Raw genomic sequence first — 25,774 nt, forward strand, 5'->3', positions numbered from 1 at the left:
ATATATATATATATATAAATAAATAAAAAAAACATTTTCTTCTTTTCTTTCACTTGAAGAGCTCTACGCAAATAGATCAGGGAGGGGGTGAAGACCACATCAGGCTCAGGGGGGGAGGAAACGGGAGGTGGAGGGAAAGAGGGAGATCGGTGGTCAGAACATGACATTGGGGTCACCAGGGGTGAGACAGAGCGGGGTGTCAGACCGGGGAAGGTTGCAGGGGCATGGCAGCGGAGATCACAGCATCACCACCCATCCACCCACTGAGACATTCAGCAGTCACCAACCAGCAGAGCGAGTGGAGCTCCTCCGCGCACCACGTGTTCATTCATTTTACTTCTGCCCCTTTAAAAAGGTCTTTTTTTTTTTTTTTTTTTTAAGTCAAAAACAACACACTGGGACATATTTAGACAACTGTGAGGGACAATGTTACCTACAGAGTTGCCCCAAAAACAAATGATTTTTTGACCTAAAATTTACCTGCTGCTGAGTGTGTTTGCTCATTTACAGCCAACAACTAAGTGCACTACTTTTTAGAAAATCTGATCTTTTTTTTATATTTTTTTTAATTTAATTTAATTTTTTTACTTTTATGTCCCAATCTGACTTTCACAAAATTTAACCCTGTACATGCATTCATCATCCAAGTGTGCAAAGGGACATATTGGTTGACTGGGGAATAAAAAATGTACAATAACTACTGTAGGTATGTATGTGTGTGTGCGTGTGTCAATATATCTGATTAACATCTAGTTTGGGTAAAGGCCTGTGCCAAAGTGCAACTCATTGTCAAGTCACGACACCCTGTGGTGAAGTTCAGCTTGAGTGTTCTTGAGGTAAGCCAGCAGGCATGGTTCAATTTGTCAATTTTTACTGCATAGTGCATCACTAAGACAGAGCCAGATTAGACCAAGAAGTTACTGCAAACAAGTGAGAAGTGAACACACAGTTTTGAAATTATTCAAGTAGAGGTTGAGTGCTGCTGAAAACCCATCCCTGTCGTGAGGGCTGTGGACTAATAAGGCTTCAGTATCCCTCAAACTGGCCGTCCATTGAGCAGGTGTGAGTGAAGGGCAGAGGTCTGTGGAAACCCAAGAGCTGAACCAATAAGGCTGAGCATGCTCTCCTCCGGTCCAGCAAAAGATGCATCTACTTGGCCTCAGAGTATGAACTGAACTTCCACGGACATCTCCGGCACAATCTCATTAAAAACATAACAATATATTGGCATGAATAGTCACGACGACACATCCGACTCTGCACCCTTACATTTGGCATCTTTGCAGCCCTGCCTGTAGTACACAGTAACCTTTAATTCCAGGGAAGTTAAACCTGTGTGGCGTTGAGAGTATTGTTTCATTAAATCACTGCACCAGGTGATTTCACTGCTTAGACTGCCTCTCTGGTGGAAGATAAGCTTCTCAGTTAAGTCACTTCGGCTGGAATGAAAGATTACATACTTTTAGCTATCCAGTAGCTGTCCCTGCACTACTTCTATAAAGTCAGAGATACCAACTGGTACTCACTTACAACAACCTTTGTTCTCTTCTTCTATTCATTTTCCTTCTAGACTCTGTCCAACATGTCCTGAAACGGTTTGTTCTTCAATTATCAATCTTACATCAGAACCCTACATCACCTGCTGCCTTCTCTTTTGCCTGAAACTGCACATAAACAATAATCTCAATAAACTTTCTATCATTAAGATATCTCTGCTTAAATCTGAGCCGTGAGTGGTTTGAAGGAATTTGCACAAGGACAAATATTTATAGTTGTTTTAAAAACTGCACACACTGTGCAAATTTTCCCATAATGCACCTTATCGTGCTACCACAAAACAGCATATAAAACAGCATACTGCAAATAAACAACTCTTTATCATAAACTCCATGGTAGATAATATTTATACACTACTTTGTGTCTATGGCAACAGAGACTAGCATTGCAAATATGAACACATAAAATAGCACTCTAGGCTACCGTAAAAATGACACTACTGCGTTATGGCATACTGTATGTGGCCCTCAGCCATCTTGGATTGGTCTCAAGACTGTTGGGTTTCCACAGACTGCTGCTAGCAGTAAACTGGTGTAAGAGAACAGTAGTGATGGAAGAGACACTGGGATGAGGTAAACCCAGTCTCAGTACTGTGCAGTGTGTGTCAGACATACTGTGGGAGATTGCAACAAGTGTGTGTGAAGCATGTGTGGTGCATGCATGGTGTGTGTCTGTGTACAGTGTTACATTGGTGCACAAGAATTTTACTTTAAGACAATTACTGTGTTGCTCGTGTGTGTGTGTGTTTGTTTATGTGTGTGTGTGTTCGTTCTAGGTGTACGACAGGTGGGATCCGTTGGATATCTGAGAGGTGATGCTGGCGCTCCTGCTCATGCCCTGTTCACTCCTCCCCCCTGATGACGTCCTCCTCATAGCCTGTGGGCTGTTCCTCACCCCTCCCACGCCGCCCCCGCTCCCCCTCTGACTCCCTCCTCCGGGGTGGTGGAGGCTCCAGGGTGGCGGGCCCCCAGCCAGCATGGGGTGACCCCAGGGCTGCTGTGAGCTGGAGCCCCCCTGGTGGTGATGACTATGGTGGCCTCCTCCTCCACCTCCTCCGGGCCAGTGGCCTCCCCCCTGAGCCCCCTGGCCTCCCCCACCTCCTCCGCCCCAGCCTCCCTGGGAGTCGGGAGCCAGGTTAGTGAGCACCATGTTGCTAAAGCCCAGCCGCATGGACTCCGAGTCAAAAGCCTCGATCTCTCGGGCCTGGCGCTCCAGCAGTGAGCGGATTCGTTCCAGGCGTTCGTTCTGCAGGGCCAGCATTTCCTCCTCAATCTGGAGAGATAAACACAGTGAACAAATGAGTTCTGGCACCAGACTTTGGAACAGTCACCCCCTTCCCACTGTTGCAGTTTCCTGACTGTTTTAAACAACATTTTAAAACCCACTCTTTTAGGAAGGCCTTTCTATGACATTGGATAACTTCAAAAAGGTGTGGTCTGGGTGGTGACTGGTTTCTGTGTTCATTTTATCTGTTTGTATTTTTGAATGTGATGCTCATGTAAAGCATTTTGTAACCAGAGTTAAAAACACACTTACTTATTATTGTCAACAAAAGGGTAACCAAAACCAAAAAAACACAACTTGACTGTCAACTGTCATTCGACAACACTAGACTTTTCTTACTTTCTGCTCCAGCAGAGCCCTCCGCAGAGAGACCCTCTGCTCCAGCTCCCTCCTCTCCTTGTCGTGCTGAGCGTCTGTTTGCATCTTGATCTTGCTCTGGTATGCGTTGAGCAGCTCCAGCTCCTGTTGCAGCTGCATCCTCAGGACCTGACACTCGCCCTCTTGAGCTTCATCTAACCGCAGCTGAGTAGAGGCAAGCGAAAGAGAGAGAGACATAAAGAGAGATAAAACAAAGTCTTTCTTTGTAAGTGTCAGTGAGATATAAAATATTTTATTAAGGAAAAGAGATCTCTCAAGTAGCCATGAAAATAGAATAACTCATTCATATCCCTAAAAACTGAATATAACGTTTTGACTCAATAATCCTGTATCTGATTTAGAATGATCATATATAATATAGTCATATCAAAAATGGCTTTCCAAAATTCAAGGATTTTTAATGACTTTTAAGGATCCATTTTGTTACAGTCAATGACTTTACAATGAAAATGGACTTACCGCACCGAGCATACTGACCATACTGAGTATCAAAAACTGTTGAGCACTGAAAGTTTCCATAAAATGCTCATTCAGATTTTTAGTCTTGTTTAAATGTTCTTTAATTTGACTTTTCCTGTTATAAATAATAATTTTGCTAAATGTAGAATGTATTTTATTATTTAAGTCCCTAAGGCAGCTGTTAGTTCAGACAAATTAAACATTGATGCATTTGAGAAGGTTGGCTTATTTAAAACAGTTCTGTGGAAAAACATTTTCAATTCATTAATGGTGTATTGACACCAGCACTGAAACTCTGCCATCATGTTGACACTGGTATTATTTCAAATGATATCCAGCCGTAATCAAAAGTGAGTTTAATGACTAAATAAGGACATTTTCATATTTATACTTCATAAGCCTTTTAGACCTGTTCTCATTCTTCTTCAGGTACTCACAGCCTGCGTGGAGAGCATTTCATTGATGGAGTGGTCGTACTGCTCGGCCAGGATGGCCAGCTTCCTGGTCTGCTCCTCCTTCAGCCTCTTCAGCACGGCCTTGTGGTCAGACTTGGGCGTGGTCTCCAGCAGATGGTTCCTGAGGGCCTTGTACTGCCTGGTCTGGGTTTTGCAAGTCTCCTGGAACTGCTTCTTGATCTGAAGCTCCTTTGACTGTGGAAGGAAAAGAAATGAAATTGTTGACTGTTGGGTGTTTTGTGTGTGTGTTATAGTGTAAGTCACAGAACAGCATCTAACGAAAAACTTCCATCACTTCATGTACCTTGAGGCTCTTCGGCTGCTGTCGGACTTCCATGACATGCTTGCGCCTCAGCTCTCTCTCCCTCCTCTTATTGTATTCCAGCTGGTTGGTGAGCTCTGTCTGGTGCTGGGTCCGGATCAGCTCTGCCCGTGCTTTCTGGATCGTCCCCAGGTGCCTGAACTCCAGCTCCTGCATCGACTCGTGATGCCTGAGCAGCATGGCGTGCTCCAGGTCCTTCTGTGTCTGCCGTTTGTTCAGCTCCTGAAAAAAAGAGGACAGAATGCAAGACGACAGTGATCAAATAAAATTCTCAGTGGGTGGTGGTGTTTGGTTCTTGCTGTGTGTTTTCAGCACCTCTCTGGCCAGATCCTGCTCCACATTGTGTCTGGCAATGAGGATCCTGCGTTTGAACCTCCGACACTCCAGCTCAAGGTACTGCCTCTGTCTCCTCAGCAAGTTGGCCTCCTCCTCAGCCTGGGAATGGACGCATCGCGGCATTACAATAATATAATAGTCATTTGGTCTTAGAAGTGTACATAAAGTCGGAGAAATTCTCACCTGGAAGTGCTGGATGTTCTCTTTCTGCTTGGACAGCCACTCCTGCTTCTCCTTCTTGGGAGTTGACTGGTTCTCGCTCAGCTCCTGCCACACAGGAGTTATTTTGTTTTATTTCAGTATGTCAGGGCACTGCCGTTATCGGGCTGTATGTCAGCATTTAGCACACCGACATTTAGAAATGCAAGAATGGGTAGGCTGAGTCCTGCCTTCTTCAGCCTGTGTTGGTGTCAATGATTATGTTGACTGGAGCGGAAACATTAGTCAGGTAATCAGCAACTAATTTGATAACTGATTAATTGTTTAAACCATTTACAAGCAAAATGCCTAAAATTCTCGGGCACCAGCTACTCGAGCCGACCCAGTTCTGTGTTGCCTAACGACATTATTAAGCCTTTGTGTTTCCTGTGCAGTAAGTGTTTACCTCAACTACAAACCTAAAGAAGTTCCAAGTACATATTTATTTCTGCGTTTAGCTGATTTTTTTGTTGTTGCCGAGACCACTAAATCATGGAGGAGATGATTGTGTGTGTGTGTGTGTGTGTAGTTCAGGTGTTTTACCTCTTTGAGCTGCTCCTTGCGTAGTTTATACTCCCGCTTCTGTGACTCCAGGAAGCTGCTGAGCTCCTTCTTCTGCTGCACCTGGATGTGCTGCTGGAACTTCTTCTCATCATTGGTAAATGTCTTCAGCTAAACCAAAAACAAATATTAAGTAAGAGACAAAAAGCCACTTTGAGAACAGTGGATTTTTCCTTTAAATTAATACTTTGTGCGTATTTTTCTTAATTTGCTTGTCCACATACATCTTTCTCCAGGGCTGCCTGGTGTTTTTTAAGCAGCTTCTCCATCTCCTGGGTGAAGTTGCTTCTCTGACTCTCCAGCTCTTTGTCCAGCCTCAGGCGGTGCTCATCCATCTCCCCTTTCAGTTTGTTCTCCAGGGCCATCAGGTGCTTCTGATGTTGCCGTCTCATGCGTTTGTATCCTGACATTTGCTCCCGTAGTTCGGAGTCCTGCTCGTGTTCCTGCATCTCGCGGGTCACCTGCAAGATTCGGACGCCGCAGAGAATCAGCACAGTTCAGTCACATTTAGATGATTTTAAAATTATGTTTGTAGAGAGGTAGAACGACATCTTACTCAAGTCTGTAGGTATAACAGCAAAGTTGAGAGATTTTGTTAAATGTAGAACACTTCTACTTATTTCTCAAACATTAAGTACAAATTAGTGAGTAAGATAAGTGAGATGCATGGAGGAGTAAGTGTGTTCTCACAAGTGACGCTGTGCGTATGGTGGCAAAATGCTCTCTGTTGCGGTAGTGCTTCCTCGGAGCCTGAGCTGGTGTTGCCTGGGGCTCAGAGGGTTGACTGCTGGCTGCCTGCTCCCCAGAGAAACTCTCCTCTTCCTCCTGGAGACATAAGGCAGCACCGTTAAACATGTTATTCTGTTGCAGTAATTAACAGTTCACATACAAAAAAGAAGCTTTGGGAACACGAGAACATTTGGGACAGAGCGACAATGAGAGCAGGACAGAAGAGAGGAGAATCAGGAACAATCCTCTACAACAAAGTGCTACAGAAACATCACAGCAATTAAGTGTCTAACTCTGAATACATTCATCAGGCTGCTATAAGAAACTCCGCACTAACTTCATGCAACATCCTACAAAATTTGTTGTCTTGATGTCCCCAATTGCAATGCAGGATTTTAATTTTTTATTTTACCCCTTTAATGAATAATGAATATAATTCCTCACACTTCCTGTAAGAAGGTGTGTGTCTGAGTAACCCCACCCACCGGTTTGAGGTGTATGACGGAGCTGTTGGACATGACAGTGTGGTCTCCCTCCATCAGATCCAGCTCGCTGCGGCTGTCCTGGGCCGCTTCGTTCAGACTGTTGACAGAACTGCTCTGGGAGCTGGCGCTGATGGACATGCTAGGGATGGACTGATTACTGCCCACACTGTTCACCGTTCCGGTCCGACCTCCCCCAGGCTCCAGCTCCTGCAGATAGAGCGGAAAGAGCACAGAGAGAGACAGCGAGGGAGAGAGAACGAGCCAGAGAGGGAATACGAGAAGACCAAGAGACACAGACAGACAGACATGCATACAAACCAATGCATACTTGGTTATTTTCTATGCATGATCGGATGCCATGAAAGTGGCAAATGTATTTCTATCCTCTGAAATCCCCCCTTCAAATCTTGTTGTATTCCAACTCTGTTACTTAAATTTGATTTTCACATACAAAGGTCTACACACCTCATCTCCATCCTGGGTTTCTGCTGTGGGTCCGTTGTGGGCCTCCTGAAGGAGGATCTTCTTCATCTTGCGGTACTGCAGGTTATCCAGCTCTCGCACCGCATCCTTGGTCCTCTGAATAAGATCCATCAGCACGGAGTCTGGACGTTCACGCTGCAGAAACGCATGCTAGAGGGGAGGGCGACAGGAAGGAAAAGACATAGGATTATTGGACAGAGGAGTCAGAGAAGAAGAAGACAGGATAAAGTGGAATGACAGTGAGGAGAATACAGTAAAAATTTGTGTCTGGTGAGATGTCTGAGTCATGTCACTGTTAGACACACACATGCCCAGGTGGGTAGAGAAGACAACAGAATAACAGAGGTTATTAACATGTGAAGCTGTTTCTGTGCAATAAACTGCAAAAATCATAAACACAATAGGCAGAAATTGTTCAATATTCCAAGAAGGAAGCCTCCTAGTTAGCTCAGAGTGCTGAATCAGGTATTAGCTTCAGCAACCTGGTCAGAGACCTGGATTTAATAAGGTGGTGGAGGGTTTTGCACTCATACCGACTGTAGGGTAAGATAGCTCACACTATTACTTTGTGTTTGTGGCTGGTATATTTGGTACAATAGTAAATGTTTGTCCTTCAAAACTGGTTCTGATGAGTCCATTTTCATGATTTAGGACAAACCCAAGTCATGTCTCACTACCTGCAAGAGCTACTTTAACTTCATGTAGTCTGAATTAGCATTATTACTGCTACTACTCCTGGTGTTTCACACTGGAATGCGCCTCATGTTAGCTAACCAGAACCGTCACATGTCTATTAACAAGTTGCTTTATTTCTAAATACTGAAAATGTACATATATAACCTAAATATATATACATCACTGCTATGAGTTTTTCACCACCTGGATCCTCAATTGTTTGTAAACAGGAAACCATCTATAAAAGGGAAATTCCTATTTTTGTCAACTTGTGTCTTAGCCTCCTATTTTTTTCATTATAGCTACTGATTGTGATTTTAATTTTTTAATTTTGATTTAATCATAACCTTTGTTGTAAAGACTCTTAAGATACTTTTATCAAGGCAAGGAATGCAGGCTTCATACAGCTTTTCAAAAAACTTAAATTCTACACAAATCATTTTGAACACTCGTCTTTGATTCAGACCAAAAAGATTACATTCAAACGCTTGCTTTAGGGTCCGTAAGGTTTCGGGTGATGTAAATTCCACCATCAACCGTCATCAACATCTCTCATACGCAGATGTCCAATTTGGTATAAATAAATAGAACCACATGCATGTCTGCTGTCCTTTTTGGAGTATATTAGGGCCCATGACAGACTGGAAATCCCTGTGGCTATTGTAGCAAACTGTGTAGTACAGTGGGTCATGCGGATGAGTAACTGTCTGAACTGACATGACAAGAGATGACAAAAAAAAAGAAGATGAAGAAATAGAGAACATCCTAACAGTTTTCCTTTTGTTTAAGCAAATACCATTTTGGAAATTAACATTATGGGCTCAAAATACAGTCAAAAAGATTTAGAACTTGTAGAATAATATGCACAAATAATTCCAATGTTTGTAGCTGTAATTCAATCTGTAAACATGTCAAATAAATCTGAATGAGAGACTCAATTTTGTGAATGTGTGGAAAAGATTTGTATTTATAAAAAAAAAACAAAAAAAACATAACACACAAAGACACAGTGAAAGAAGTGCTTTTGTGAATTTTGACCCTGTTTTTACACCTGAATATGACAGTCAGAGTCCATTCAGAGGGCAGGTGGTTTTATTACTTGCCATCTGTGCTGCAGGCCCTGAGAGGTGTAGTAGATTTTCATGATGGATGATGAAAGGCTCTTCCATGACCCAGTTGGGTTTTCATACATTAAATGTTTACTGTTATTTTCTACAGCATCAACAAATATAATTAAACCCAGCTGAGTGACTGAAGAGCCCCCGCCATCATCCATCCTGAAAATCTGCTACACCTTTCAGGGCCTGCAGTGGAGATCAGTTTACAAATTTTTTCGACCCTAATTTTAGCCCATATAACATTTAAAAAAGAAAGACACAGTGTGCAGTGCTTCCATACCCCAAGGACAACTTCCATTAACAATAGTGAGTCCATTAGAGGGCTAAGTGACAGCTGCTCAATTACTTAGCAGTGGATGGAGAAGTCACATCTCTACAGTAATTACATCTGTGTTCTTTCAACAAAACTGTGCTGTGTGTGTGCGTGTGTGTGTGTGTACATGTTGTGGTTGTGTGTGAATCCGGAAGCAGAGGATTAGTGAATCAAAATAGAAGCTTATGGAGGACAGAACAGAGCGCAAACATCAGAGAGAGAGATTTATCACCAGAGGCCTTGTCAATCTCCCATCTTAACAAACTGACCTTGCTCTCTCTTTCTGTGTCGCAGTGTACAGTGTTTGCATGCACTTACGCCCAGCATGTCATCAGAGTGCGGCCTGTCCTGGGGGATTTTCTGAAGGCAAGAATCGATAAAGTTTCTAAAGTAATCCGTCCTGAAACAAAGATGACGAGGCGGAGAGTCAAAACAAAACAAGACACCTACAAAAGATATTCTTTAACGGAAGTAAACACTATCAATTTGGGTGAAAAATATACACAACATAATGTGAGAGGAGAGTATTTCTCTTTCCCCTCCTGTGTTGTGCTGGCTATCAGAGCGATAAAATATCTCTCTACTACCTGCACCAACTCTGAGACATTTATATCAGAACAGACTACAAAGCTACATGTACCTGTTATCAATAATCTCCAGATTTCCCCCAAAGTCATAATTCAGTTTTACAGTAATCAACAGTAAATAAAAGTAAGAGTAGATTCAATTCCTTCCATAAAAGTAGCAACCTATAGAAGTAGAATTAATTTTGTTTCAAAAGCAAACATATTATCAGTTTGATATATTGTATGTGGTGATTGTATGTGATTGTGTGTGTGTGTGTTAGTGTGTGAGTCACTTTACCATTCACTAGATTGCAGCGTGGGGCTCTCGTTCTGCGCTATGTGGTATAAGGCACTCATTGCATTCATGTTAAACAAGGGAGGCTTCCTCTCCGCTGAAACAGAAACACAAACACAAACAATCAGTCCATATTCCCTATTATTAAATTACAAGTTTATTCACAATAGATATATAACAGCTTAAAAAATAACGTCCTGTTTTACTGCTGCATTCATAAATATTACTGATTTATCTGAACCTTAAATCAAACCTTGCTTTAACCTTGCAAAACATTGCTTAAGTTGATGTAGCTGTCAAGCGTTATTCAAAGAACTATCAGTCAATTTGGCAGCAACAGTAAATCCTGTGTTTAGAAAGGAAGGTAGGGCTGGGGCTTCTGAGTAACATTCAGTTAACAGATTGTGTATTTAAGTATATTGAGCACAAGTTTTATACCCATGTTTATTAAAAAAAATCTACAGCAGTTACATCTTAACACACACACACACACACACAGGGTCACCTACCTAATTCTATACAAGTGATCCCCAAGGACCAGACATCCACCTTCCCGTCATACTGGCCCTCGTCCATAGCTAGAATCACCTCTGGGGCCATCCTGGATGGAGAGGAGGAGAAAGATAAAGTGGGATGTAGGACACCGAGAAAGATAAATAAAAAGAGAAGGGGCGCTTTTATTGATATTTAGTCACACTCATCTTCTTAAGAGTACAAAAAAGGAACGTTTGTTTTACTATAAATCTCCAAACTAAAAGGTATTGTCACTTTATTCCTTGGAATGAAATAATGGTGTTTTTCATGACTCATCTAAGTAGTTTCTCTGCAGCATAAATAACATCAAAAAAGCAGCAACTCCCCCTCCTAGAGAGGGAGTTGCTGCAATCACAGCAGCAAAGCATTTGAATACTTCAGCATGCAGCTTTTACTTGTGTGTGAATATGCAAACAGGGGGAAAAAACTTTTTACAGGCAAATCCATTTCATAAATCGTTGCTTCTTCGAGCAGACGCTCAATTAGAGACTGTTCATAAAGTCAACATTTTGGTCCGCACAAAATTGAACACAGACACGTTCAATTCTCTCAGTTCTCATTTACCAATATGGCGTTCCCACAAAGGAGTTGGCAGGTGAAGCGATGGAGGCAGAGCCAAAGTCTGCCAGTTTGACCTGCCCAGGCTCAGTCAGCAGGATGTTTCCTGCCTTCACATCCCTGAGAGAGAGAAAAATGAGAGGAAATGTGTGTCAGAACAGGGGGTATGTGGGGGATATATTGGTTACAAACACTTCTGAAAAAAACAATATAGGTCATGTAAAAATCACTAACCTGTGGATCATATTGTGGGAATGAAGGTAGGCCAACCCCTGCAGAGCACCATGTGTAATGGCAGCAATTTCTACTTCTTGTAGAGGCTTTTTATGAACTGGAGGAGGAAAAACAATTTGAGCAGGAATCAACATCAGCTGAAGAGGACACATCAATATCCACTTTTCTTTCTGTGACCTCTGAGAGATAGCCAAAAATGTGGAACACTTTTAGGCTCACCTTCTAGCAGATCAGAGGCTGAGCCCAGACAGTACTCCATCACCAGCTAGAAACAAGAGACGAAGTCAGGAATAACAATTTATAGACACATATAGAACCCTACACACAGCAGAAGGAAATAATCTTCCAATTCAGTGCATGTAAACAGGTGACTTACCCATGCTGTGTGCTCACGGAGGTAGCAGCCTTTGTATTCTATACTGTTGGGGTGCCGGATCCTCTGGAGAAACTTTACCTCCTTTATAATGTCCTGCCATTTCTGTTGAGGAAAGAAGGGACTTAAAAATAAAACAGGCAATGCATTGATTCTCTTCACAGATTATGTGTAATCTGATTATGGCTAATCTGAAGTCATGAGCTGTATCTAGGACGACAACAGTGAAAGTGAGCGCACAGGACTGACCTCTTTGAGACTGTAAGGTTAAGTGATTTCATACCCAACATTAATACTGTGGTCCAGAAGCTCTTTATCTGGCCCCGGACAACCTGAAATTACTCGATGAAAACCAGAGTCTAGATGAGGGATTCACATCTAGCAAAGTAGTTGACACAGGATTACTTCAGTCAATCCCACTTTTCTGGGAGCACACACACAGGCTCTTTTTGTCACTGGCTGTCATGTTTGGATTTCTACCGTTTCCGACTAACGAGAGTATATCACAAAGAGCAGCTACATTGATGTGAGGCGTGTTAAAGTGCACAAAAGTCAAACCGAGACATAAACAGTTTATTAATGTTTTTTTTTTTTTAAAGGCCATTACCAATTTAAAAAGGAACAATATGTAACACTGAAAGATGGCATTTAAAAGGGGTGCTGTCGTCCAAATTCAAAATATCGAAGAGTTGTCTACCACCCTCCCCCTCCTCCTCCAACCTGCCAGGTTGACGACACTGAACCTACGGGAAGGAGCACAACACTAAACTTTGACAATAGCAAGCGATGATGAGTCATAAGTTGTGTAATTTGATCAGCTAATATATATGTTTGCAATGTTTTTGCTGTTTGCAAATTATAAACCAGCTCATGTAGCAAAACCTGAACCCATTATCCTAAAAACAAACACCTAATGCTCTGAAATTCAAGGGTTAAAGTTTTTCAAGGCACAAATTCCATACAGAAGTATATTGGAGCTGATGGTAAAAATAAAAAAAATAACCCATTTGTGTATTTCATAAACACTTGTCAGTTATCTAAACAAAAGGCCAGCATCATTTTCTACACTGGTCAAACCAGGTCATACTACTGTTAAATACGTGTTTTACATTGTGACCTTACGATGCATACAAGCATAAAGAGCACAGTGTGAACATGTTTACGGACAAGTGTCTGAACTATCGTATCTTATTATGTTATATTGTATATAAATATCAATCTTGTCTCACCTCATTAGACTGTTTGCCGCTGTAGGACATCTTTTTAATTGCCACCACCTCATTTGTGCGCACATCCCGTGCCTGGCAAACACAAAGTTCATTGTTAGTTACATGCTTCAACCATAACATACAGGAGATCTAATTCTCTTTGCATTTTGCCTCATCAAGGATGTGGTTTTTCGAGACCTCTTATACTTTTTTAACCACAATGCGTGCGTTGTTCAAGAACGAAGGTCAGATCAAGAAGTCAGGGTGAGTCACATCACTCTGTTGTACCTGCTATTAAACACCATGATCGTGGGTTGGTAAAAATAACTTTGTACAAATCGTTTCTGTTCTCTACTGAAGATCAAAAAGCTTTGTTTTTCTCTAACTGTGAGGCAAACCCTGGCACATTGTAAGCTTACAGCTTAACAGTTGCTTACTTTAAGTGGTAAACCAAGTAGCTTTCAGGTACTATATTATCCACAGAAAGGAATACTGCAGCTAATCAAATACAGAGACTAATTTTGCATCACAAGTTCAAGTGCAGTGTGTCAGTGTGAGTCAGTGTGAAGATGTAGTTGCCATACAAAGTAGACGGCGCCAAAGCTGCCATGGCCAATCTCTCGGAGGTCTGAGAAAAGCTTCTCTGGGTCTTCTTTGAAGAAAAGCTCAGCCACCTCCGGATCCTTCAGGCTCCCTGCCCTTACAGAGGAGGGCATCCTGGTTAATGTAGTCCCGTATCACCCACGCAAAGGGGATGGGACTATCTGGGTGCTGAGCTACACCAAAGCAGCTGAAGATTCATCTGCAGTAATGGATGGGCCTAAGGAATCAGCACATGGGCACCTAGATGGACAGAAGGGGTGAAGGGAAAAGAGGGGAGAAAGAGAGGTGTTAGCAAAGACATGACAAAACATGGCTTGACTGATGGGATTTTGAAGATAGGAGAGTCAATGGGCAGAAAGGAAAGGAAGAAATCTCAGCACAACTTTGATGAAGTCACATTTCCTTCAAAGCCTGCTCTTCAGCTGTACCAACCACAACACAAAGACGCATGACAAATCGAAGCAAATATAAAATAGTGTGACACATAAAAGGCACAGCAGGAATGAATGAATGGTGGGAACGCAGGGCTCCAGAACATCTCTTCATATTGGCCGGCCTGTAGCCAGTCTGTCAGTTTCTACTTTAGCGATTTCATATGTTAATGGACAACATTTGGTCACATCCAAATATTTAAAAATAAAAAAAAAGGTACTTGGCTACATGATGTTCCCAAGGAGTATTTTTATTTGAGAATAAAGAATAATAACAAATGTAACCTCACTCAGTCTTTTAACAATTTCCTATGCTTCTTGGTCATTATACAACCACCCAGGGAAAATCCCACCTAATGACTTCCACGTAAGTACCCTAATCCCAGTCATATGTTTATATATAAGTTATAAGTTTGCCAGAAAGGTCAGGGGCTCCTCAAGTATTTTAAACACAGTGATTTTAGCTACTGGTCCCACAGTCAAGTGCTGACCCTAATATAATCTGCTAATTGCAGAGTCATCACAAGTGCATCAGTTCAGATTGCTTCAGCGATTATTGCAGATCTGTACGCTACTGGAATGACTGGGCAATGCAAATATCCTGGCTCAAACATTGATTTCATGTCCGCTGCTATGAGGTGGACTACAGTAATGAGGGGTGAGTTGCATCAGAGGATCAATTAGACGACCTGGGGTCAAATTCTACTGTGCACTCTAAAGTGGATGCATCAATTGTGCTCTTGTTAATTCATGTAACATGCACATAAGATTAATACTGTATGTGTTCTCATAATGCTAACTGCATGCGTGTGCACATTGAATATTCTGTACCTTAACACTGCAAATTCGACTATGTGTGTGCGTGAGAAAAGCATTTCAAGTTCACGTAGCTAAAATAAGGGTTAATAACTTCAGTAGGTCTCTCCTCAGAATACACTGTAGAAACAAAGAGACAGTTACACAGTTCATGCAAATTCGTATCATTTGCCAAAACCCTATAAACTGTATTGTACAGGTGACACTGCTCTGATGTGCTGTTTGTTGTTTTCTATCAGCTTTTTAAAGTTACAGTAATTATTGAAGTCACCTGGAGGTTGTAGCTTTTACTGTCCGCTGTCTGTAGAGTTGTAAAAGTTGCAAAGGTTTAGACACAGCTGGGCATATTCCAGATTTGCTGATTTTAGAAGTGAAAAGTAGTAAATGCAACCACTGCAGAAAGCAGACATTAAAGGAAAGGAAAAAATAGCAAAAAATGACACAGTAATTGTAGCATGTGCATAGGTTTGGGCACCCTACTGAGTCAGTACTTAATAAGCACCCCTTAGCCAAATGTTTTGGATGAGGGTTGAAATACTATTCCACTAAATATCAGCTAATTCTAAGTGAAAATGTCATGCAGTCAGTCAAGAAAGTGAAACAGAAAAGAATCTGGCTTCTACAGCAGAGCAGTGAGCCAAAGCAGACCAGAAAACCCACCAATAACTACTTCAAGAAACACAAGCTGAAGCTTTTAGATCTGCCCTCATAGTCCCCTGACCTGAACCTCACTGACATTTGTGGATAGATCTTAAACATGCTGTATGTGTGCAAGCAAGACAGCCTAAAAATATCGGAGAACTTGAAGGGATCTGCAAGAAGAGTGGGTGAAACTTCCTAAATCAACAATAGAAAGACTCTTAGCTGGTTACAGGAAGTGTTTACAAGCTGTGATATCTGCGAAAGGAAAGTTTATGAAGTACTGACTTAGGATGCCCAAACTTTTGCATATGCCACAATTACTATTTTTTCTTTCTATTTCTTTAAGTTAATAAAAATAAAAATACTTATTTTCACTTCCAAAAAACACAACAACTAAATATGTAATATGTAATTTGCCTTGCTTACAGACACACAGCATCCTTTGTTCTCTGACTATAGACTTTTACCTTTCAGGCAGAGATGCATCACGTCCAGGTTATGGTTAAAAATAAATAAAAATAAAAACTTTCATCATTTGTCTCAAACAGCAGTGAGCTGCATAACAAAACCCAAACTGTCTCATGTGAAATTAAGGCCTGGTGCCAAACACACCTAACATGTATGCTTAGTGTGTTGTTTATACAGATCACAATCAAGCAGTCTGATCTGTTGCTCACTGGACAGCTCCACTCCAGCAGGGGTTAAGGGCCTGAGTCAATCGCACCTCACAATATGGCCAATCAATACAAAATCTTTGGAAAAACTTCTATCCTAGTGCCTAACAGGACGTACACCTAAAAAGAGGAAAGGAAATGTACAAACCCTCTCATAGAAAAAGTACATGCAGCCTTAAAGAATTACTCCACCCTTTTTTAACCACATCTCCATGCCTCGTCTTCAGCCAATCTGAAATTGGCAACAACCCCCCTCCATACCCAAACACCACATGGATATCATTACAGACACGCTCAGCGGGTAAAATGCTGCTTTCCTCCTTTCGGCTTATCTTTGGGCTGGCAGCACCGCTAACCTTGCCGGCTATAGTTATCAGTACAGCCTGGCAGCCTGCTGTACCAAAACCACACTGCTGGCTGAATGTCACAAGGTTTGTCCTGCTGAAAAAGCTATCCAGCTGACTGAGAAAAAAAAAAAAAAAAGAGTGAAACTCTTCTACTAAGACATACAGCCCTCAAGGACAACAAATATCTTAGTGGAAAAAAGCTAAAAACTGCTGCTGGGAACAAACTTTAGTAAGACAAACAGAGATCCTGTCTTTTTGTGTTGGATACTAGTGAACAGAAAATTCTGTGTAATTTGTCATAATACTTGCAGCATAATTAGACAAGCATTGTAATGCTGATTGCTTGGCTGCTGCTGTGTTCAAACAGCCCCAAACTTGCAATTTTAAAAGGCAAAAAGAAGCACTACAAATCAAAGTTTAAACTTCACAGTTGCTTTCAAGTGGAAAGACAGGTTAATATGACTGTGCATAAAACACACAACTCTAGCATGTTGATTTGGTCACTGCTTTGATAGTGCTTTACCTGTCATACCATCCAATCTGACTTCATGTTAGAAAACAACTGATTTTCTAGCAGGACAATCCTCTCACACACTATGCACTATGACCACACCTATAGAGAAACAAAGGAGATGCTATGAGTGCAGGCTAGTGCTGGTTTCCCCCTCCACAGTTGCACAGTCAAAAAGGGAATGTACTATGTGCAAAGATCACACATGAAATATTCCAAATGATATTCAAAGCAATGCACTGTGTTCCAGGCAATACATGAGAGAAATGTTTAATATGTGTTGCGACCTGACAAACCAAATCAACTTTTCCCCAACAGCAACAGAGTGTGATCTCCACCATACAACGATACAAATGTGCCAGTTTTACTGTTAGTCCATACTAGACCACACAGAAAGGAGGTAAGAATGATAAATTACTTACAGTGAGCACAGAAAAATTTGACATTCAGTGCATTCACAGACAGACCCCTCTGTGTCTGCGTGTGTGAGAGAGACTTGATAGTCAACATACCGTTGGTTGAGGTTTTGGTCATTTTAAGTGAAAAGACAGAAAAGCTTTGACGTAGTGTTGACAAAGTAAAAATCGCTGACATACTCTAAATGACGAATTTCCTTGCATAGACAGCACTGACTGTCATGATCTACTGACAAAGCATCAGCATTAGCAGCAACACCACAACAATGTTATTAATACTCTGGTGTCAAAACTTTCTGTACTTTTTCTGAACTACAAAGACTTTTTCCACCCAACATGTGATTGTACTTCCTCATCAACACTTGATTCAGCACACACTGACTTCACTGATGGCTACAATGGGAGACCATACAATCACAAGCTAGGTTGCTAACAAGCATATTATTATTTACTAGCATTTACTGACTCTATAGCAGTTACTACATTATTTTCTAATAGTTGTAATGATAATGTTTTTCTGATGTTAAAATGTTCTGTGTGTTGTTAGACAATGTCTGTGCTTCTAAGACAACAGTGAGGTGTGGGCTTTTGGCTGGTGTAGTAATATAATTTCAATGCATAAATAATTTCATGGTCCTTCCATGTAAATGGGCCTTTTTAACGTCAGCAACTATACCTTGTCAAGAATCACAAGTTCTTTTTTTTTTAACAATTCTGCTAAAGATAAGTTGTCACCAAAGTTCATACTCTCCCAAATTTGTAAATTGATTACATTTTATAAATAATACAGGGCGACACCAAAACGAAAGGAGTCATGTTTTTTTTGTTTCTTTTAATAACACTGTCACGTAACATGAACATTACGTTTCTTTTAAAGAATGTTCACTCTCGTGTTGTAATGACTGTGCACCTTCTCAGGCTGACCCACCACCCAGTTTGTAAAGCACCACATTATGGAACAACCAAAAAAGAACCACTGTCAATATCAGCTTTATTTTCAAAGACTGGATCCTCAGACCTTCATCTGGCAAACGGGCAAATGCACTGTTACTGTAAATATGTTTTACCATTACAACTATTTTGATAAATCTTGTTTTGACAGATTTCACAAATTTTTTCATTTTATTCCCTGGACATTTTCATTATCCATCATGCGGTATAGGAAAACAAAAAAAACAAAAACAAATATTTTATACACATACACCTTATTTTGATTTGCCTTATTTGGAAGGTGAATCTACAAGGTGGATATGGTGTTTGTGGGTGTCTGTCCATGTGTGTGCATGGCAGTAAAAACTGCCCAAGCTTAACCCTAAAAAAGCCCGTTAAGTTGTGAGGATCAGCCAAAATGACCTCACAACGATGGTTTCACACCAAAATTTGTCCAACAGAACCATACAATACTGTATATATAGAATCAAACTAGACCAGACTTGATTTAAGGTGGACTGGACTGTTTGTACATTTCTACTATACTGGATAATACAGCATGTATAAACCAAAACAAAAACACAATCAGATATTTATCACTATCCGTTCTTTGTCTCACAATCATACAGGCAACCAAACACTAAGTCACAAGACTGAATCTAGGAGAGGTGGACTGAACTGCAAGATGCGTGTGTACACGCATTATCACAAAGAACAGTGTGTTCAAGAAATGCAACGAAAGTTGTTTTGCTTCACTGCTCGAGAAAAAAGATTCTCTCTTGATGTATTATGTCAATTGATTTCCTCTACACAGTAAAAATCACCAAGAGGCTTAATGAAGAGGCAAACCAATACACAAAGCTGAGTAGCAAAAGGGTGTCATGGACAGGAAGAAGGAGAGAAATGGAGAGGGATAATAAATAATCAAATACCTTATTGATCCCTATCATGAAACTCTCTTAGCTGCACAGCACAGGGTCAGCTACAGAGGAGCAACTCCAGAGCAATCCTGCTGTCTGCTGCTTTATCAAAATGCAGAGAGTAGACAGAGAAGAAATACAAAGGATAAGCTAAAGCTAAAAGTAAAAGCTAATTAAAACCCAACCTAAGACCTGCTGTTTACAATCTATAACAACTACATAATACAAATACAGTTGACATAATTCATCAGATTGCAATGCAACACTTAACTCATTATAAAACAGCCTTATTTAAGCTAGCTACAATTACACTGATTACATACTAAGACTTCCAATACAAGTGTAACACTGGGTTAAAGAGAAGCCTAAAATTAGAGGTTATCATTCCTCCGGAAGTACCGAGCTCTGCCAGCCACCACAATAAACAAATTGTTACATTAAATTAGTTTGAATGCCTACACATCCATGGTACATCTACATAGTTATTGTTTAGTCATTTTGGGTGGTCACACCTCCTGTGTGTAAACTGTGCTTGACTGACGCCTTGCTGACTCTCCTGGTTTTGTTGCACCTGTTAAGGTAGGACAACTTATACTGTTATGATTCTTTTAGATACGTGGAATTGAAGTCAGTTAGGCTTCAACCTTAAATGTCAACCCGAAACGAAATGTCATCATCTAGAATATCTGAAATCACTTGTGCGTATGTGTAGGGCCTTTGAACTGTTTTTACAGAGCTGTGGGAACTCAACTGTCATTTTGATTTACTGTTTAACACATATATACATATATATATATATATATATATATATACACACACACACACACACTAATACATATGGTTTCAAAATGTCCTCCAGTAAGATGCTTGATGCTGTATTGCTAAATAATTAAAGTAGGAATGCGCTGAGCTAACACGTCTTATTAAATGATCATGTATCAGCCAGATGAAACTGGTCCACATGAAATACTTTTTAGTCACTTTGCTGTATTGTAACAATGCAACTTTATAACGACAACAATGTAATTAAACTGTTCACAGGCCAAAAAAAGAACGTCTCGACTTACAGTTCAGTTAAACACAAACAACCCCAATCAGGTCCAGTGAGGTGCGCAGATTTTACACTGAAACAGAAAAAAAAAAAAAGAGCAGCAGTATCTGATCTATGTTTGTATCAGCAGATACACTTGAGTTTGGGTATTGGATTCGATGGAGAAAAGATGGGTTAGGTGTATCCCTATGTTCAAGATCATCAGCCAAAGACCAATCAAAACAAGATCTTAGCTGTTTAAGATACATTGTTGATTTCATTACCTACATGTACGCTTTTGTTCAAATGTCTTATACACTACATTTCTATCCCCCAAGATGGAGGGCAGGGTGTCCATGCTCCTGCTTCCTAGACTGATTGTGGCTTTCACTGTGGAGGAAGTGAAAACTCTCTAGCTACCCAATGTCAACAACAACACATCCAGACTTGTGGTGCTACAGAGATGATGGTGACAGAGGAAAGCAATGGAGTGACAGAACACTAAGAAGATTGGATCCATCCCATTTCTCTCACAGAGCTCCATTTACACTCTTCCTGTTGGGATAAATCTCACGAGCATCAACAACATACCGAGTTTCCTCTGAACAAGAGACAAAAAAAGACAACAATTTCCTCAGCCACCCTCAACAAGACACACAACATCCCAAGTCATCTCAGTGGCTGTGGTTTGCTCAATCAAAATTTGAGACTAAAACTGATGAAACTGTGCATCCTATAAATTAAACTGTTCATCCTATAATTAAAAAAAATGGCAGATCCCCACTTCTGATATTTTTTTAAATATTTTTTTTGTTGTTTATTTACAGTATGTGTCCTGTCCATCACCTGGAAAATTGTTTTGGATGTTCCCATCCTCTGCCTTTTTCTTCTTGCTCTCAGTCTGACTCATCAAATATGCTATTGGTTTGCAACTGTTCAGCAGCCAGCCTCAAACACCCTGAGCAGATGCTTCAGAATTCCTTTCAAGAAACAGGACCATAACTATAGTTCTTGAGTTTTTTGAACTACCATGTCACCGAAGATGCCACTGTCAGTCATGTTAGTTAACACATTTACAACCTGAGGATCACTGTCATTTGATTAGCCATCTGTTTAGCCAGCTAAAAATGATTAAATATAATAAGCAGATTGTAGTGCTGTAGTATTATAATGAGTAAGGTAATTAAGGTTCACACTATGTCATCTATAAGTACATTACATATATCACTAACAAATAGAGTTAGAGATGGCAGTTGTGGATCATATTATGGAACCAGCACTTGTTCTGCAGTGGCTGGCTGTCACTGGCTTGGATCTAGACTTTAGCAAACAGGGCAGGCTTTGCTCCAGTGTCTAATCCATTTTTCCTGGGACACACTTAAATCCATTATGCAGTGTGCCCATATTCAGCACCCCCTGATATAACACTGACATACAGACAAAAAACCACAACTTTGCAAAAGGCTTCTCCTGCATAAAGATGTTCACACTCAATAACAGCTGCGTACCTCTCATCATCAGCTAGCAGCAAGTCCTTGAAAGTAAACAAGGGGAGCTGTTCCTGCCTGTGAATGCACTGTTGTTCTGACAAGCATGCAGAGACATAAATGAACAAATGACAGGTGTGCAGATCAGCACACAGGACACAGAGAATATAGGAACGCAAGGAAAGGCAGAAATCTGTGATAAGAGTAAGAGGACAAGTTGTACCTGCCTCTCAGCTGTAGTTCATAGGCTGCATTTATAACATGTCTGTTCAACACGGTCTAAAGACAACAACAAAGATAGGTGGATTGCTCATACTGCGGTGCTTATTTGACAAGCGGAGCCAGTACACACAGCACATAAAACAAAAATGATGTGTAGGTGTTTGTGTTTATCAGTCATCAAGCCCTGGACATCAGATCTAACAGATTACTCCAAAGCGCAACGTCTTGGTTAGATGAATGGTAAACTTGATGTCACAACACAGACGTTATGCATGACTTAACCATATTCAATGTGCTATGTAAAATCATTGTGTCGATGATCCACTGTAATACATAAGTTGAGCGGCGAAGTCACAGATAAGCCCAGCAGGAGAGTGGCTTGCTGAGTGATAGCCAGTGTTACGCAATATCAACACAGAAAACTGAGGAATGCGACTCACGTCAGTGCACAAAAACAGCCATCAGCGGCCGATAGATGCGAGCTCTGCTTGTCGCTTATATACGGCAGCCACACTCGACAGTAATGATTTCTCAGACTCTCCAGGCTAATGCTGCCTGTAAACACAATGTCCGAACGTGTACGTGCCACAAACACAGAACCAGGCTTGACCAATGTCACCTACCGTCACACAGCTAGCAATTCAGACGGTATGTGACTCATGATGTCCCTTGCAGATAAGCAAACTTCCAAAACAGACACCTCCAAAGCCGAGTTTCACTTAACGCACAGCCACAGTGGACAAAAACAAAAACGAGGGAGTGGCACTGCTTGCAACGATAGTTGCATAAAGCGGATTAGCAAGATAACGTAGCTAGCTAACGCTTCTTAGAGAAAGCAATCTCTTCCCATTATTTACAACAAAACTAACCACTCAAAATTTAGCCCGCTAGCCCTGCTGTCCGTACACTGATATCGTTTGCTTATGTGTTACACTGTCATTCAGAGTAAACACCCTTGTGCTAGCAAGGGATGACTGGAGTTGCCCAGCAAGGCAGACTAAAATCTGTCGATGCGACAGACCATACAAGTTGTGACAGCAACTTTTGGTTAGCTGACGAATAGCAGCCAATCTAGCTAGCTAGCAGTCGAGCTAACCCATGTTGAAATCAAGCTCAATTGCAGCATTCAGCGGAGGACAAATCTGACATTACCCATCGTTAGTTAGCACAAAGCTAAAGTTAGCGACAAACTCACCTCGTCAAAATGAATCCACACAGGTTGAGAAGTGGGGTGTAAACGGCAAATCAATCCAGTCAGCCTGAACACGGCAGAGCAAAGCAACGAACGCCAAATCACAGACGATGCAATGCAGACCATAGAAATCAAAGTGTGAATTCGCTAGCTACTAAGTTAGCAGTGCTAATTCGCTAATCTAACTGCACAATTGCCCTGCCCTGTATAGACGGTCACGCTGACTCTCAAGACTGGCTAAATAGTTTACTCTAACATTAAGCGTTTTTGTCACCTATACTGGCCAGTGGCAAGAAAAAATTAGCGTGAGGCAAGCTACCGTGGCTACCGACTGTCAAGAGTTAACTGTCACAACGGACTGGCAAGCAGGCAGGATACTGGCCAGCTAGCTAGCTGCTAACGTTGGGCATTAGCTAGCAAAGTTTCTCTCTTCGATAGGCAGTTCCCTAAAAATGGCGGCGAGGAGAATCACCTCCCTTCCACCGTGAAGGAATCAAGAAGCAAATGAATAGACACAGAGCCGGTGCAGTCAGCTTTAACTGAGACGAGAGTACACGTGTGACAGTTTGGGAGAGTCTTGTTGATGCTGTGCAGCTGCACCCTGCAGGGTAACTATGCCCCCCCCCCTAATCTCTGAGTTTGGTCCTGCTGTATAATCCAACTGCAAGTGCAAGCATGGGTATGTGGTATGGATGGAGAAAGCCATACACATGAGTGTGAACACAACATGAGTCCTGGTCCATTTCACAGCAGGGGATAGCCAAGTCTGTGTGTTTGGCCTTATACACTTTGAGTCACTGAGCTCCTAACCTGATTAACAGTTTCAGTCTTAATCTGGCCTCTACTATAAATAGCCCGTCGTTAACTCACAGACAATGTTAAAAACTGTTTTATATTTCTTAGAACAATAATAGATCTCCTCAAGATGTCAAGCTTCAACCTGTCTGGGGACAACACCGTGCACTTCATGAGTCCTTGCCCTTAGTATGGTGAGAAGAGTGGGGTTTTACATCATAACGACATAATTATTTTATTCTAGCAAACAGTAGTAGTACAAACCAAACAATACAGTCTAGATGTGTTCTGAAATATAATTACAATACTATGATTAAATTGTCAGTTTGCACCCTGTGAAACCTATGAAAGCATGTGGTGAATACAACACCTTAAAGTTCATGACCTGGAATACAATAATTTGGTATTTCACGGTTATATAATATGAAGTGTGGTTTAATAGGAAAGTGTAGTGCAGTGCAGATACCAGATGATCAGTCATACATACAGTTAATTCAATGGGGGCTCAGTGCTTCTATTCTCAGCCTCCACACAGCTTCCACTGATGTACTACAGATGTTTCCATTTCGGACACTGTAACTTTAAAAAAAAAAAAAAAATCATGTTATGTTTACATCAGAGAAGCGTACAAGTGACCATTTTTGAATCTGAAGCCTCTGTTGCTGTATTGACAGAAATACCTTTTATTCAGATGTTCCAGTCATCACATGCAACAGCTTAATATCAAGTCAGTATAACCATGACATCATATCTCAGAAGAGGATTACACGTGTAGCTGTAATCTGTATTGAGAAAAATATAGGATGTATGCAATGTGCATGGCAGCAGAGAGGTTAAAGATGGGCATTCCACAACAGGCTGCAGGCTGAGAAACCAATCAGCTTGCAGAGCAGGGCTTAGAGGGTTTTGATTGGTTGCTTGGTAGCCCTGTTGTCATGATGATGGGAATCAGGTCCTGCCTGTGTGGTCTGTATCCAGGCACAGAAGTATACTGAGGCAAATGATCTGGATGGATAGGCTGCAGAACTTTCTGTCCCTGACACACACACACACACTACACATACATGTGTATATATAGTATAAATACTTCCCTCTAGTTATAGCCACAGATACTGGTGTTTATTCAGACTGAGACTTAGCGTATTTGTGATGACTGTGCTTGTCTGCAGATGTTAAATGCTGAAGAAGCATCTGTCCCACTCATGCCTTCTGAAGATGCACATTCACAGATACCTGCTTATCATAGAAGAGTGAGTTATTTAGATATTTCTAATAGCGAATACCCTCCAAGCACTGAGCTTATGCTACTGGTACTTAGAGTGCACTGACTGACTCTGTGGGCCTTGCTCTTTATTATCACTGGGAATTTGAAATTTGACCATATGTCAGCTCTAAGAATAGAATATCAGGACTGGATCAGAGCCGTTCAGTCTTTTGAGGCATGTCTAGATAATGATCATGGTCATTAAACTTTTTGCTTTTCAGATTTCACAGATGTCTCCTTCATCATTTCAGTAAGGTTGATCTATACATTTCTGCATGTTTGTCTCCTTCATGAATTTATTAAGACATTCCCTGTATTGAAGTGCTACACCCAAACATGCCGTCTCCTTGGTTCCATCACTTTCACCTGTGTA

The 25,774-nt window shown here is 41.2% G+C and overlaps 1 protein-coding gene across 3 annotated transcripts; it reads right to left on the bottom strand.

Moving 5' to 3' along the window:
• Nucleotides 1-42: 42 nt before the first annotated feature.
• Nucleotides 43-23,918, bottom strand: LOC111662654 (serine/threonine-protein kinase TAO1-like). Of its 3 annotated transcripts, XM_023416585.2 has the most exons (22): nucleotides 20,479-20,690; nucleotides 19,424-19,510; nucleotides 13,706-13,964; nucleotides 13,143-13,214; nucleotides 11,917-12,018; nucleotides 11,760-11,805; nucleotides 11,541-11,637; nucleotides 11,313-11,426; nucleotides 10,724-10,815; nucleotides 10,218-10,311; nucleotides 9,672-9,753; nucleotides 7,230-7,397; nucleotides 6,765-6,971; nucleotides 6,241-6,375; nucleotides 5,775-6,011; nucleotides 5,533-5,661; nucleotides 4,975-5,058; nucleotides 4,771-4,890; nucleotides 4,438-4,677; nucleotides 4,116-4,328; nucleotides 3,181-3,363; nucleotides 43-2,829 (listed from the first exon to the last, which is right to left on the bottom strand). In XM_023416585.2, the coding sequence occupies exons 3-22, from the start codon at nucleotides 13,835-13,837 to the stop codon at nucleotides 2,329-2,331; spliced, it is 3,048 nt and encodes a 1,015-aa protein (XP_023272353.1). In that variant the 5' UTR covers nucleotides 13,838-13,964; nucleotides 19,424-19,510; nucleotides 20,479-20,690; the 3' UTR covers nucleotides 43-2,328. The 3 variants fall into 3 exon arrangements, with proteins under 3 accessions (XP_023272353.1, XP_023272351.1, XP_023272352.1); XM_023416583.2 differs by lacking the exons at nucleotides 19,424-19,510; nucleotides 20,479-20,690 and adding an exon at nucleotides 23,346-23,918; XM_023416584.2 differs by lacking the exons at nucleotides 19,424-19,510; nucleotides 20,479-20,690 and adding an exon at nucleotides 22,774-23,025.
• Between the last annotated feature and the right edge of the window lie 1,856 nt (nucleotides 23,919-25,774).

Source organism: Seriola lalandi, unplaced genomic scaffold (assembly GCF_002814215.2).
Source record: "Seriola lalandi dorsalis isolate HSWRI2012SDOR001 ecotype SW California unplaced genomic scaffold, Sedor1 jcf7180002054567, whole genome shotgun sequence".
Taxonomy (NCBI): Eukaryota; Metazoa; Chordata; class Actinopteri; order Carangiformes; family Carangidae; genus Seriola; species Seriola lalandi.